Source organism: Phalacrocorax aristotelis, chromosome 11, assembly GCF_949628215.1.
Source record: "Phalacrocorax aristotelis chromosome 11, bGulAri2.1, whole genome shotgun sequence".
Lineage (NCBI taxonomy): Eukaryota > Metazoa > Chordata > Aves > Suliformes > Phalacrocoracidae > Phalacrocorax > Phalacrocorax aristotelis.
In genome coordinates, this window is record NC_134286.1 from 20954638 (window position 1) to 20969669 (window position 15032).

Genomic DNA, 15032 nt, shown 5'->3' on the forward strand with positions numbered 1-15032 from the left:
GGCTGGGACGATTTGGTTAGAATTCAGGGAATATCTGTTCATATTTTAAAGATTCCTGAAGTTATGCCTCATGGGTACCTGCCAGTAATGAGCTAGTGAATACTTGAGTCTGTGAGCTCTGGGCTTACACCAAAATACCATCCTGCATAACAGTGAACTCCAGCTTTAGAATGTTTTTGTTCAGGATTTGAACTCTGAAGAAAAAACCTTTACTGATCAGCATTGTAATCACAGTGCTGCCTGGCAAGTTCAGGTAGTACCTTTGACTGTAACAGGAGGAGAGGCACATGTTTTAACATGTGTATCTGAGACCTTCCTCACATCATCTGTGCTGTGAAAAGCGCTTTTCAGGGAATCACATCTAAGCCTTAACCCTACAAGCTGTTCCTGTAGGCAGGAATCTCTGTGAAGCCCACAGGAGTCAAAGGGCTCTCTGCACACAGAGAGGCCCAGCCGTGGGTGGGCTGAGATGGGCTTTGTGGTGACAGTGTGTCCAGTGACTCACCCACTCGCCCATGGACCAATATTAAGTAACACTGAAGGCAATGCTGTCCACAGCCAGAGCATGGAGCCAGGCAGTGGGGAAAAGAGGTGGGAATAAAAACAGTTAACCAGTAGATATTCAGGCTCCATTAAGAAAGTCCAGAGTTTCAGAAAAAAACAGATAGAGCATAAAACATGCACATTTCATGTGTATACATGCTTCAGGTGTTGGTTTTGATACTGAGGTCCATGCCAAGCCTCCCCTGGGGCACCAGCCCTGCTGTGCAGGCAGGAGGAAGAAAATTCCGTGAGTGACCCAACTCCCAGCAAATGTTGCACTGTCCATCATGCAGAGAAACAACCCAGTCTCCTGGATGCCATTCTGCTATCTTCTTGCTAAAATCAGGCCCAGTAGTTAGTAGTTATTGTGCATTGTCATCAGCCATGTTAAGATCATCTGGTAAGCAGTGCAGATGGGCTGCAAGACAAGCTTGATTGTGAGTGTTAAAAAACAAGCACCCATTTTAAGTGACTAAAACAGAGTGGCTCACTGTCACGCAAGCACCTCTCAGGTTGTATCTTAGCAACTGGCCAGCCAAAAACAGATGATCAGCACATCTGAAAGCTTGCCCAGACTTACCTGAAGCTCTTGGGTCTAGAAATTGTGCTGAACTCCCTAAAAATAGGCACTGCTGCAAGAACTGTCCTACTTCAGAGGAAATAATAATATTCCAAACCATGGGCTGGAGAACACAGGATCTGTTTTAAGTTCTACCCCTGACTCATTGTTCAACTAATTTTTGCCAAGGCCCACAAGGACCTGTGTGGGACCTTGACAGAGGGTGGCTGACATGTACTTGCAGTTTGGATCCAGGTGGAACCTGTTTTTTAGATACCCCTTGCTCCAAGGGTTATCCATATGACCCTGCTCACTGCCAGCTGGCCCTACCTGAGCTAGCTCTTATCGATATACCTAGAACACTGGAATTCTCCTCTGTGAGTGGTGTTAACACTATTTTGGAGATCTGCAATGCCTTCTTCACAAGCTCAGTCATAAAAATGAAGCTTAGGACTGTTTCAGGCAGAATTCTGTCCAGGACAAGGTAGCCCTTCAATGACAACGGTAGATCAGATCAGAAATGTTCCTAAAAATTAGCAGTACCATCAGACTAGGCTGAATTACTTGTTATCTATGGGAAAATAAGTTTCTATAAATAAACTGAAGCATTGCAGTATTTTTGATGTAGGAAGTTCAAAACAAAGACAAATTGTCAAAACAGCCCAAAGCCTCTCAAAGCAACAAAACTCTTTTAGTCCAAACACATGAGCATTTTCAGACAGACTGTACCGGACAAAATAAGATTGCGTGGGAATGCACAGAGGGAAAGGCACTCAGCTCTGCCGGAGCAGTGGGCACATGACCACAAGCATTTGCATAGCAGTTGGTATTGACAGATTGTTTATGGGGAGCAAGGTACTAATAATTTTTCCCTTTTCACGAAAAAAATGAGACAGAGAGAAACCAGTACATTTTTGGGGGCCCTTAGTGGCCTAAGCAAGAAACAAGCTCCAAGCAACTTTCTTTGCTTTCAGGGTTGCCATCTCATGGACTTTGGTATTTCTCCTTTAAAGCTGGTGCCACTAGACCTATTTAATATGAATCTGAATGAGCAATAAATATTTGAAAGTCCAAACACTCATTAGAGACTCATGATTCAAAACCTACTGAAACATTATTTTTGATGTGTTCCACAAGCCTTTTTGTGGTATAGATCATCTGCCACTCAGTGCTGTGGCTATAAAGACAAAACATTTTAAAACAAAAACATATTTACAACCGATTCTACTCTGCCAAGACAGACAGGACTAAGTGCTGTCACTTGCTTCAGCATCTCTTCCATAGTGATTTACCCTCTTGTTCATAGCGCTTGTGCAGTTCTAGGTGGAAACTAGGAACTATCCCGATCTTTGGAAGAACAACTCCCCAAGCAACCACCTTAGGCAGTTCCAGTTATCTCATTCTCCTCATGGCAGCAAGGGGCCTCCTAGTACCTCTGTGGATGGCCAGGGCAGGGTGGGGAAGGCAGGAAAAATAAAGGACTGGTTTTTTCCCAAGTAACATGTCCAATATCAGCTGGACACCTCAGGAGTGTGTCCAGAGGCTAAAGAGGGGCTGGGCGCCTCTTCAAGGAGGTGTCCCATGGGTAGCTACACTGCACAGCTACAAAGCCTATAACACCCACAGAAGCTGTTAAAAATCAGATGCTTGGCAGTTCTTCCTCTCCAACGCTGTCTGCCTGTACCTCACTGAGGGACTGTGTAACTGTGAAGTGCTTGAAATACAGAAGTGCGAAGTATGATTATTATTGCCATAAGTAATGAATACTACTAGAAGTTCACAGTGCTGAGTTGATTTCTAAGCCATCTGGTGCAGGTTTCTAGCAGTGCTCTCACAGGAGAAGTGGGTAAACTCCCCCTAAGCCCTTTGAAAGCTAGTGAAACTCCAGGCAAGCCGAGCTGCCTCGGCTCAGCGCAACAGCTTAGTCAGCCAAACTCTCATCCAGGCAGGGATTAACCACGTAGGCAAAGGAGAGAAATTGTTTTAACAGGAGGAAAGGGAAGGATGGTAATGGAGAGGTGGTAAGTTGGTATTAACTGTGACCTCTAAACAACAGGTGGAAAATATGTCCAAACACAGAATATGCTTCAGATTAACAGCTCCGAGTTAAAAGTCTGCTCTAATTTAACACAATTTCTGCCCTTAATACTGAAAACTCAGCCACTGCTTCTGTTTTCTCTGTCATCTTTGACATGTGCAAAGGCACCTAGCAAGTTGTGGCTCTCTTCTGAGTTCAATATACAACATCTCCTTTAGCAAAAGAGATCTCTGCTTGGTCCTAGCCCTCCCACAAACAAACAGCCCCAAATGATGGAAGCTCTTTACAGCTGAGGGCTTAAATAAACCATTCTGGGATGTGTCTGCTATGAAAGGGACATGGGAGAGAGGAGTGCACAGCCCTTTCTCCATTCACTGCAGCTGCACTGAAAGCAATTTTTAAAGACCCAAAGTACGCATTTACTATGTTCCTAGGATTCCTGAATTTGGGTAACAGAAGAATCCCTATAGGAACATACAGATTATACTCACTAACAATCACTCAGAGATCTTATTTGCTCTTTGTTATATCCAGATTTCTCTCCCAGACTGGTGTGGGACCATTATGAGAAAGAGGTGTACAATGACCTGATACAAAGCTTGAGATGCAGGTCAAATAATGCAAAGGAAAGAACATAACAAGCCCCCAGATTCTTAATGACTGCTTCAAAAATTACTTTCACTGGGCTCATATCTCTGTGTATTTCCAAGGGAATTTGTACACCTTCATTTTATGTAGCATAAATTTGTCATTGATTGGCCCAAAAATTTACATAGAGAGAAAGCCTTACATACTTCTCAACAATTCAGAAATTCAGCAATCATTCAGTCAAGCATTCATCAGCCTCAGCTGGTATAAATTGTGGCATTATCTAAAATTCATCTGTTTTTATTATACCCTGCTACAAAGGAAACAAGAAATCTAAGCGTACCCATCCAGCAAACAGCAGCTTGGTCCTACAAAAGGGAGAGATAATTTACTGCAAAACCAACAAAGGGAAAAAAAGCTGAGCAGAGAAGCTGGATTGCATGGACAGGGAGAGAGCGCCTTTCTTTTCAGCTCTGCTCATTTGCACGATATAGAAAGCAGGGTCGCAGGATTTCAACACATGCCTGTCTCTTCTGGATCTCATAACTCAACCAGCAACATAATTCCTGGTTAAATAGAGCTCTCACTTGTTTCTTCTTAAATAAGAGGACGTGTGCCCAGTGTGGAGGTGCTGTCAGGTAGTTTGTTGGTAAAGCAGTAATTGTACAGATTCCAGGGAAAAATACACATAGCTTTCCTTCTGGTTTAGCATTATACTATGCATCTAGAAGGGAATCGTGGCATAGACTGCAATAATGGGCACTGCACATGATAGTACAACAAAGGAAATATGAAATAAAATCAGCAGTAAAAGTTACCTGATAAGTCTTTGTTTTCAGAGGGTTCATCCCACTACAGAAGCATGGGGGAATTGTGTTTTTTCCAGGAACTGTTTTATTTATCTAAATAGTGCTGCACTGCAATGATACACTGTGCTTGTGAGCTCCAGAGACCGAAGCCCTTGGAGAGATGGATTTATAAATCAGGCCTCCACCCCTGGAGGATGAAAGAGTTGTGCAGCTCTGGGTTTCATTACCCTTTGGCCCCTCCGCTCAGGCTGTGGCCATGGGGGACCAGGGAGGGAAAGCTATTCTGAGGAGACAGTTTTGAGATTAAATGTCTCTATTTTGTCACACAGAGAGCTGCAGAGGGAGAATGTACTCGTCTTTTCCAAACCTCTGTGTGGGACTCACTTTCCAGAGGGGAACCTTGCTCCCAGTGCCCCAAGCATAGGCCATGAAAGACAACCTGTGGGCACTGGGAACTACCACAAGCCAAGTGGCCAGTGTGGGCCTGCGGGTCAGGTTCACCACATGAGGTGCCTCCAGTCAACCCGCCCACTGGGGCACAAGGGATGTGGACATGTAAAATACAGCTGCACGCAGCTGTACACAGCCCAGTGCTTAGAGCTGCAAACTGCAGCTATGCTGTCTATGTGCTGGCCTGGTCACCTCCAGCTGTGCTCCACTGGTGGTGAAACCTTGGGGCTTGCTGCAATGCATCCCAAACTGGCATCAGTCCCCAATAGAGCGAGCCACCCTGAGTAAAGCAAAGGAAACCTTGTTCCCCATCACCCTTCTGAAACACGCACACAACTGAAATTATAGCAATTCATTGATACGGTTTACCCTCATTTGTGTTGTAACTGGAAGTAAGATCATCCTTACTTTGTCAGCCGAGGGGAGCTAAGAAATGCAGGTCAAAAGGTGTGGTAATCAGAGGGATCAGGATAGTTTGCATTCTCACCCCAGCCTTGGCTCCTTCTGCCCCATTTCTGTGGCACCTTGTAGGTACATTTGTTCTTTGCACACTGATAAATTGCTGAAAATAATTTTTGCCCACAATACTGCGAAGTTGAAGTTATGCTTATTCATGCAGAGTTTCAAACTACTCAGAGGAGAGAGGACCTGTAAACTAAACCAGCCACACAGCCCTTCCCAAACCAGCAAACAGTAAGCACAGGGGCAAAAATACATCAAAAGCTCCAATGCAAAATAAAAAAAAACAAAAACCAATGCTGGGGGACTATTCTGAGGGTCTCAGCTGAAGAGTGACGCTTGTCCATGGTTCCGGACAGGAACCCAGCTGGCAGCCCTCACCAGGTAACCCCTCCCAATAGGCACAAAGCAAAAAAAACATTTGCACCTTCCAGAAAATGAGAGAGAAACTGGTAATCTGTCCCCCTGGCTCATGTCTTACTCCATAATTAGTGGGCAGCTCAGTCTTGTTTACCACTTGCAAGCACGAAAGGGTTAAGAAGAACCTTGCACAAACTTTGCTGCGAGCTGAGCTCACAGCCTCCCTCCCTTCCCTCCTTGCTTGCTGCCGAGCTGAGCTCACAGCCTCCCTCCCTTTCCCTCCTTGCTCGCTGCTGAGATGCAGCAGCTCCGGAGCACTACTGATCCTCTCCGCTCTAACTGTTACCTACCGCTGCTGAGGGAGGGGACTGACTGTTTCCATCCAAGCAGTGAAGCTCACGAAGAGAAAGCTCCTTGCCCCCTTCCGCTATTGCCTGCAAAGGAAGGGCATCAGCAGTGATGCTGCTCAGTTAGACTGTCAGTTGACATCTCAAGACTGGGAGTAAGAGCCATCCCTGTCAGCGAACCATGTGAATTCAAGAGCAGAGGAGAAGAAAGTGCACTTGGCATGTCTGTTGCTGAAAAGACAGTATCCTGACTCCAGCAATAAGACAGCAAATCTTTTCTGCACAAATCCCACTACCTGGGAGGAGATGTTCCTAGATATATCACCAGCAAGCTCATGGTCTGAACCAGCTGCTCTAATGCCTAGTCCCAACACCCCTGCCTGCTCTGAAAGGTAACTATGCTTTATTCTGTTCTCTTCCTATGCACTACCACAGCTGAGACACTGACATACTACCTTGCACTTCAGCATGAGAACAAAACCCACCGTCCACCACTGACAGAAGAGATCCCCCTCTCACCCCTTCCCTCTCCTTCAGATCCTCCCTGGAGAAAATGCAAACCATGGAGGGAATTGATACTTTAACATTTTGTTTGCACTTCTTCAGTGCCGATTTTTTCCTCTAGAAGTCACCTAGACAGAATACACCTGGTAATGTCTGTGTTCAAACCTTTCTGGACTTGCCAGCCAGTTCAGTGCAGTTTTAATTAGTAGCCTTGGAGAAGCTACACAAGTAATTGTTCTATTTTGACCCACTTACTTCTTTGTCGCAGTTAGAGTACCAGGTGGAAAAGCAAAAGAGAACTCTGAAAAGTTGCTTACACTTTCAGAGATGCCTTGCTGGCAAGTGGCACTTAAACCGAAGATGGGAGTAACAGGAAGCAAGTAGGGAAGACGGCAACTGCATTTGCAAGATCAATTTATACTATCTGTCTGCACTGCTTTGGGGAAAACCTTGCTTCCTCCCTGCTCCTCTGTGACAGAAGGTGCAGAGTAGGGCCATGCAGGCTTCATGAACACTCCCCAAACCTGAAGCTCCCCAAACCCTGATAGCTGCAGTGGGAGGGTGGTCATTTCAGCACCCATGAAGTTTTGGCTCATGAATTTCCTGCCTCAGTGACACACTCTGAGAAGAAGCCTTTCTGATGGTTGCATGAGACTTCTATTTTCATTACTTATTTTTATTAAATGAAGTATGTTGGTTTGGGGGTTTTTTTAATCTTTGCTTAAAACCAACCACAAACTGAAAAAAAAAGAAGCGTCTGCTTGGAATCACTCTGTACCCACTGAGCACCAGTGAACACTAATGGTGCTTGGCACCTCTCAGAAATGGGAGTACTGGCCAGCCAGAGAAGAATGACTAAGCCTTGATCAACAACTTAGAGCACAGGGAATGTGGGCTCTAGTTATGCTGCTCTGCTCTAGAGCAAACTTCTACCTACTATCTCTATCCATGGACTTGGGGGCTTCTCAGGGTAAGCAGCGAGGTTTTGCCTCCTGTAATCCGAGTCAAATTAAGTTACACATATTTTGTATAAATGCTTTATACACTTTTATTTTTTTCAGAACCTTTGTGTACCACTTATTTTCACATGACCTTGGTCACTAGTCTTCAAGCTTCTATTTCTTAAAGGGGTGTGTGCAAAGCTGCATCTACTATTATCCAAAAACATGTGCTCAGTGACATAAGTGGAAGATTGAAAAGCAAAAATTTCAGGGTTGCCTGGAGCTACTGAATTATTTCTGGCTCATTTCTGGAAAAGATATAGTGAATTTCACAGCTTTCAATAGTCTGAATAGTTGATTGCTCCTGACAATTCTACAGCACAGACTAAAAAAAACCAGAGCTGTGCCAACTCCCTATTGCAATATTTTTTACTACTAATCTGCTCCTTTTATCAATATATGCCCAGCTGAGCTTTGTTAATTCAATGTCTTGGTTTGTAGTTAATTATTGAACTTCAGACTAATGTCGTTAGTATTCTGCAATCTAATTTTATGAAGTATTTAAAGCCATTAGGCTCTCTGCTCCTTAAGGAGAGAAACTAGCTCTGGCTTTTGCTCTCAGTAAGATATCAGATTGATGGGCAAAGACATTGCTCTGTGCTTTGACTCACACAAGTATCAGATTCCGGACTGATTGCATTTCATTATCATCAGAGAAATCATCTTGTAAGAACCGAGGTTTAATATGGCCAGTAACCTTCACACCCTCTATCTCCCACCTGCTGTGTAACCTATGAACATCTTCATGGGTGAAGAATTTCTGTTTATATGTTCAAAGTGTGAAAATCACAGTTATTACCCTATAATTGAGAGAAAAACATGCCTGGCTGCAACACAACCCTCACTTTCATGTCCCATGCTTCTGCATCAGCATCAAACCTGCGGCCAGAATAACTGGCTCCAAAGGGGTTGGGTCAGCCCCTGGAAAAACACGGAGCAGCCCTTTTCTGCCATGCTTGCCCATACCCTCCTACACAAAGCACAGCTCAGAATCCACTACCCTCACAGGCACTGCAGAAGTCAAACCCCCAGGCAATTTTTTCAATCAGCAATTTGGCCCAGCTTAGCCAGCCTATTACTAAGCAAGAATTGGCCCAATATTCCCTAAACTGGATCGCTGTTGTCTCAAATGCTTTGGTACTGAAGAAGGTATTCCAGGAGCTAGGAGGGAAGGCGTAGACAATCCCCAGCATCCCTTCCCCAAAAACTCAGCACATCAGATGTTTCCCCATTATGTGAGCCAAAGTAGGTCTGTCTTGCTTGTAATGAAAGCCTGAATATCAGCTTCCTGATGACTCAGGCCTCCAGATTTCAGCCACCTCTCTCTGAAGAACAGCAAGGTGGTGTTCCCATCGGTGCATGGGGAGAACATACCAAACATTGTCAATAAAACAGCTACATTTTACAGGCTAAAGGCTCATGAAAGTCAAAACATTTTGCAGCAGTATGTCTTTTAGGTGAAACCTTTATCTAAAAGCGTCAGAGCTTCTATCATCTTGACCTAATGTTTCATTTTAATCCAACTACTATAGTATATATAACATATTAAATTACTCTATTTACATCTCATGTAGTTGTATATGTAGTGAACATTATAAATGACTGCATCACTTTGTTTCAGTGCTATCATTTTTGCTTCATGTAAAACCAAAATTCTGGTCTTATCAAAGCAGAACATGATGCTTTTGGATGCACCATTTACAGTGAAATTTTGGCATTTACGTTTTCTGGTCCCAACTGGAAGAATTGAAAATACTAGAACATTAAGATTCCCTCCATTTCTAGTAAGTCCTGCTCCCAGGAGGTGAACAAAGTGTCATATCCTGCGGCAGAGTTGCCCCAGAGGGACAGGTAGGACTCTGGATGCCTGCCAGGTTCATCCTGCCTCAGAAACAGAGGTCCTGGTCAACAATAAATGAGAGACACAAAGTGGAAGACACCGGCTGGACTCATATGTTCCCTTCCTCTGTGGCATCTAGTTCCATAGACCGGGGGCCTTCTCTTACCCATAAGTAGTGAGTGTTACCGGAGGAGACCTTAACAATTGGATTTGCATGGTCTTTCTCTAAAGTCAAATATTCAGTGCTTCTCCTGATCTCAAGGTGTCTCACAGGAGCATGACAAGGGTTTCTTTATCTATTTGTTCTAAAGATACCACATATAGGCTAGGCTATTTTGGTACCTGGTTTCATTTCTCTCTCTTTCTCTTTTTCTTTTTTTTTTTTTTTGTTTTAGAAAGGTGACTTTTTGACTGTTCCTAATAAGAAACTCAAAACTCCATACTCTTTAAGCAAGCATCAATAGCCCTGGATTAGGAAAGAAGAGATCCCCCAGCAGCCTGGCAAAGCAGAAAGCAACCTTCCCCAGCTCACACAGGGATAAAACCACCTGCTGTGGGAGAAGCTGGCAGAAAGCTGGCTCGGTTTGTTTGGAAAACACTTGCAAAGACCAAAGCTGTGCAAAGCTTTACAGCTCAGTTTGAGAGAAGGACCAAAGCTTTTTACCTACCAAAGGAGGTGACTCACCAAAAGAAGGACCAAAGCATTTTCAGGACAAAGTAAAAGCCAGATGGCAGTGTAAAACACAAGTCTAATGCTTGTTGTCATTGAAATAGCAGCTTGCAAAATGATTTGCAAAGGCCTGTCTCATGCAGTCTGCTTAACTGTGTGAACCAGCAGTCTTGAGACCAAGAGGATGGAGCATTTCTTGCTGAAGCCATTGTGCTACCTGCCCTAAGTTTCCTCCTTTGACCTCTTTTGTGAGTCTGGTGAGGGAAGACAGGAAATCTGAAGGTAAATAGGGAAAATGGACCAAAGCTGACAGAAAGCAATGACTGAGACTTATTTCAAATTCCATGGAAACCTGACTGGCCGTGTCCACTTGCCAACTCTGGCTACAGAAGTAGACACAACAGCAGATAAATATTCCAGCCTCTATGTGTACGTGGGATTGTTCCTAACACTTCTGGCGATCCTTCTCATATTACTTTTCTCCATGCTCTTGCGCCTGAAGCATGTCATTTCCCCAATCACCACGTCTCCAGAGAGCACTGAGAATGTCCAGCAGTTCACAGATGTGGAAATGCACAGCAGGATTCCTACTGCTTAGAGACCCCAAAGCAAAGAGTGCTCTGTGCTCGTGAAACACATTGTGTTCGGCAAAAATGCTGGTGGAAAGAATCTCTGCCTGCCTATTGAGCCCTACAACTTATTGCACAACCATCAACAGCCGCACAGAGCATCTGGAGAGTGTCACGCAACTCAGACTGACTGGCTGGGACCCACTGGCTGTTGACACTACAGGCAACATGTATGCAACACCCTCAATAAAATTTACATTACAGAAACCTACTGCTGTCAGGAAAGACTCATATCCCTCTAAAAGCCCTTGCAGAAAATGGTAAAAGCCACAATAATGACAGCCAAAAATCCAGAGAGACACATACCAGAATGTGTGCTGGAGTCTGTATTTGCTGACCTATCTCTCTACCCTGAAATTCCTTGCTTGTGAACAGAGTTGAGTCAACAAAGTTAAGTGGCGTAAGCCGGAAGAGCCCATGGGGCACATACAAAAATTATCAGTGGTTTGGAAATTCTCAGGCATTTTTCCCATTCAAGAAGGAAAAACTTAAACTGCTTTTTTTCCACTTGAATGGCAGATTTACCCAATGGAGTTTCAGAAGCATACAAACATTTCATCACCTGCTGGAACTATTGGTTTCTGACCTTAAAAACCATACTGTGGATAGCTGCATTCCAGATATCAGAGACAGAACTTTTAAAAGAGGAAAGAAAATCACGATAAAATTTAACAAAGGTTTAAAATAAAAAGAAAGCATCAGCAGGGAATGAGCAGCAGGAAAGAAAAAATGCTAAGAGACACTCTACCTCTCTTTCTTTGTCTCCATTACATTAACTGAGCTGAATACAAACATCTTCATGCCTTTCAGCCTTCCCAGTATCACTCAGTAATTAAAATGCAGTGTAAAGTTTGTGAGTCAAACGGACATTGTTCTCCTAACAGACTCAGACTCACAATAACATTTCCTGTCATATCGATGTTGGGTTTTCTTTCTCAAAAGACACCAGTTCATCCAAAGCTTTTTCATTTGTTTTCCTCCAAAGCAAGATGAAGAAACACCAGGGCCTGGCACTGCAATAATGAATAGTGTGAACAGCTTTGGACATAGACTAGTGGGGAACATGCAGATGGAAAGCAAACTCACTGAGCACTGAAACATAGGACTGGATTCAAATATCCTGGCAGATCATTTGGAACTGCAAGGAAAAAAAAATGAAACAACAATCTGACCTAATCCTCTTACCTGTGAATGATGTACAAAGATAGACTTTGCTTCTGTGGGTGGGAAAGGTGGAGCGAAATATGGCACATCACGTCTGGGAGAGCCACTGCCTCCTACAGAAAAACCCTGAGCGAGATTGTTCCAGCTACATCTCTAAAGGGCATGAATTTTACCCGGCTTATCTTCTTTATTACAGTCTAATTCTAGCTTAGCGATAAAACCCCTGGTGCTTTCCACATTTATATACACTCCAGTTCTCCTCTCTCCAAGGGCTTGGAAAGTGTAAATTCCCCATACAAAAGCAGTGCTAAAATTAGAGATGACACTGACTCCATGGACTTGTGAGAGTAACAAGAAACTGCTTCTCATATGCTTTGTGTACAACAGGTTCTTTATTTACCTTTAAAGGTCTGCATATGGGTGAGCTGTTTGGACTAGGAATATGGCCTTTAGAGCTGATTGTGGTGATGGGGAGCAGCATGACAAGCAAGGTCCATACTGGATGCAGTTGGCCCATGAGCAGGACTAGTGTTTTTATCACTCATGTATTTAGTACAAAACTATTTTAAAATTGCTTGCTTATATTGAATAGAACCTTTTATACTCCATTAACCCCCATTTAAGCAGCTTTAAACTGTGAAACAGCACAGTGACTGTGTAAGGGAATACAGCAAATACACTCTCAGCAATATCTCCCTATGCCATGCTTGGCCGTGTTTACCTGGAAAAGAAGGCAGGAGGCAGGTTGCCCTCAAACCTTCTGCCGTGGGGACAGCACACAGATATCACCAGGCAGGATGGTGGCTTTACACCCCATCTAAAGATTGGCTCCTCAAGAAGTGCAACTCTCAGTACTGCACAAGAGCCCATATTCTGTGTGATGATTTGGACATTAATCCAACTACGACAGACGGCTACTGAGATAGTCAATGACATTTAAATTTAACAAAAATCTGTGCAGATCAAGTTGGCTTGGTATGTGTCATTCATTCAGCCATCACGAGGCAGCCTAGCCCAAGCTCAAATCTGGCCTGCCCTCTACAGCCTCTCAATTTTCTTGATGTGCCATTTTAAAGCTACAGATTAGACAATAAATGTTCTAACATACTAAATCAGCAACTAAACCACATTAGCCTTCCAGAACAATTACCTGTGGAAAAGCCTTATTTCCAAGAAGCTGTGGGACAGATTCAGATACTGACATAAAATATCAGACCTACTAATGGAAAAAGACAGTATCAGAATCTGAGTTGGGACCCAAATTCTGATTCCCTGGTTCTCAGCTGAAAAGCCCCCCAGACGTAGGTGTCAAGACTCTGTTTCTTTCCTTCATATTAAGGAATGTTAATTCAGAAGAGTCTCACAACCCTTTAAAATCTATTCAGTAAATATACTGTAAATAAAAGAGCAATCACTTTATATATCATTACATTATATCACATCATATTTTTGAGCGGACTGTGTATTTCTATCTAATACTGCTAATGAAGGCAGCCCTATCTTCTAACACAAAAATGACAAGTTTTCCTTTCTAAAGCTTCATTTCACACAAAGTATCTGTCCCACTTGATACATCCATAATCCTAGAGGCACTTAGAGTGCCTCATTCGTCTGTAAAACGCCAGCAAATTTTAAAGCCTTTCCCCTCGAGAAATAGAATGTCTTTCTCCCTTTTCATTCTCATTTGTATTGTCTAAGACCTGAGACCTGTCCAGTCTCTGAGAAAAGAGACTGCTGGGATGCATTGTCCTGTGTTTGCTGAGTGGGCGTTAGTGGACTGTGGCATTCTTTGGCTATAATGAGTGGTTATTGGAACTTTTGCATGGATTTGCTGGATCTTGGAGAACTGCAGGTGTCACATCCATACCTTTCCCCTCCAGCAGTCTGTTTCCTTCCCACTTGTCCATCTGCTACAGAAAATTGCATCTTTTTACAAAAATAAAGAGACATACTACTGCCAATGCTGAGTCATTGACTGCTCTGTACTGTTCCCACACGTGGATCTGAGAGACCAGCTCATAGACAGAAACAGGCTCAGGTGGTGCCACTCATTTCAAATTAATTGTTGGCTTCAGTGGGCATCTGCGTAAGAAGATCCCCTACCAGTCTGTGTAAGTATTCCTTGAACCAGGACAGTTTGCTCCCATCTTTACTCCCATCTTGCACACTGGAAACAAATATGACTATTTAGTAAATGCGTCACCTCCTCCATTCCCTACCTGCAGGGGAAGAGAGCCACCCGTTGTTCTGAAGGAGCAGCAAAATGACTATGCATTGCTATTCCTTGCAGGTGGGGCTGTGAGGTCAGAGTAAGCCTATGGTCATCAGAAAACCACCATCGCTCCCAAATCTCCCAGGGTATTTAGTCTAGGAGGTGTCAGGACCCGAGTATGGTGTAACTCCCCAAACCATATATATTCTACAGGATTTATGCTTGGGCAATCTCATCCACATGATTTCCATCCACGTCCATGAATTTTCTGCACTAACAAACCCTTAAATATTGAGCAGAAAGTGTTGATATGTAGAATATGTTCATTCTCTGTTACAGAATATATCAACATAAGCATATAGTTTCATATCCTCACAGAGCTGCAGACAAGAACATAATTTTGCAAACAGTGTAACTCAACAGAGGATCAACCTTGAGCTCCCCAAAGGACCTTTTTTGATTTTACTTGAAAAAAAAATGTTTGAAACCCAAATATTATGTGAGGTCAGACATCCACGTAACTGCCAGCATTAATGAAAACTGACGTGTATGCCTTGCCTTCTCTAGGAAAAGAAATACGTCCTTGCCCTGCAGTCACTATTGTGGTAACTACTTAGGAGGTAAGGTCCTAGTGCAGATAGACAGCTATAGCTTTAAAGCAGGTTAGTAGACCAGGAAAGATGCAGATGACAACTCCTGCTGTTTACCTTCTGCTGACAGTAAATGCTACAAGTCAACTTATTTGCTACAGACCAGGTAGCAAGGTAGGTGAGATTGTGGGATGAATGTATTTTTTTTTTCAAAGCAGATATATCTTTGTGGTGTGCCCACGCTTCAGCTTAATTCTGGTACGGACAGA

At 43.4% G+C, this 15032-nt stretch overlaps 2 protein-coding genes across 3 annotated transcripts in view; one reads left to right on the forward strand and one right to left on the reverse strand.

The window, feature by feature from the left end:
- Positions 1 to 15032, reverse strand: part of DCX (doublecortin) — a 145745-nt gene that overhangs the window by 114521 nt on the left and 16192 nt on the right. The window lies entirely within an intron of this gene.
- SERTM2 (serine rich and transmembrane domain containing 2) lies at positions 6009 to 13922 on the forward strand. The gene is made up of 2 exons (XM_075107242.1): positions 6009 to 6545; positions 9894 to 13922. The coding sequence occupies exon 2, from the start codon at positions 10488 to 10490 to the stop codon at positions 10764 to 10766; it is 279 nt and encodes a 92-aa protein (XP_074963343.1). The 5' UTR covers positions 6009 to 6545; positions 9894 to 10487; the 3' UTR covers positions 10767 to 13922.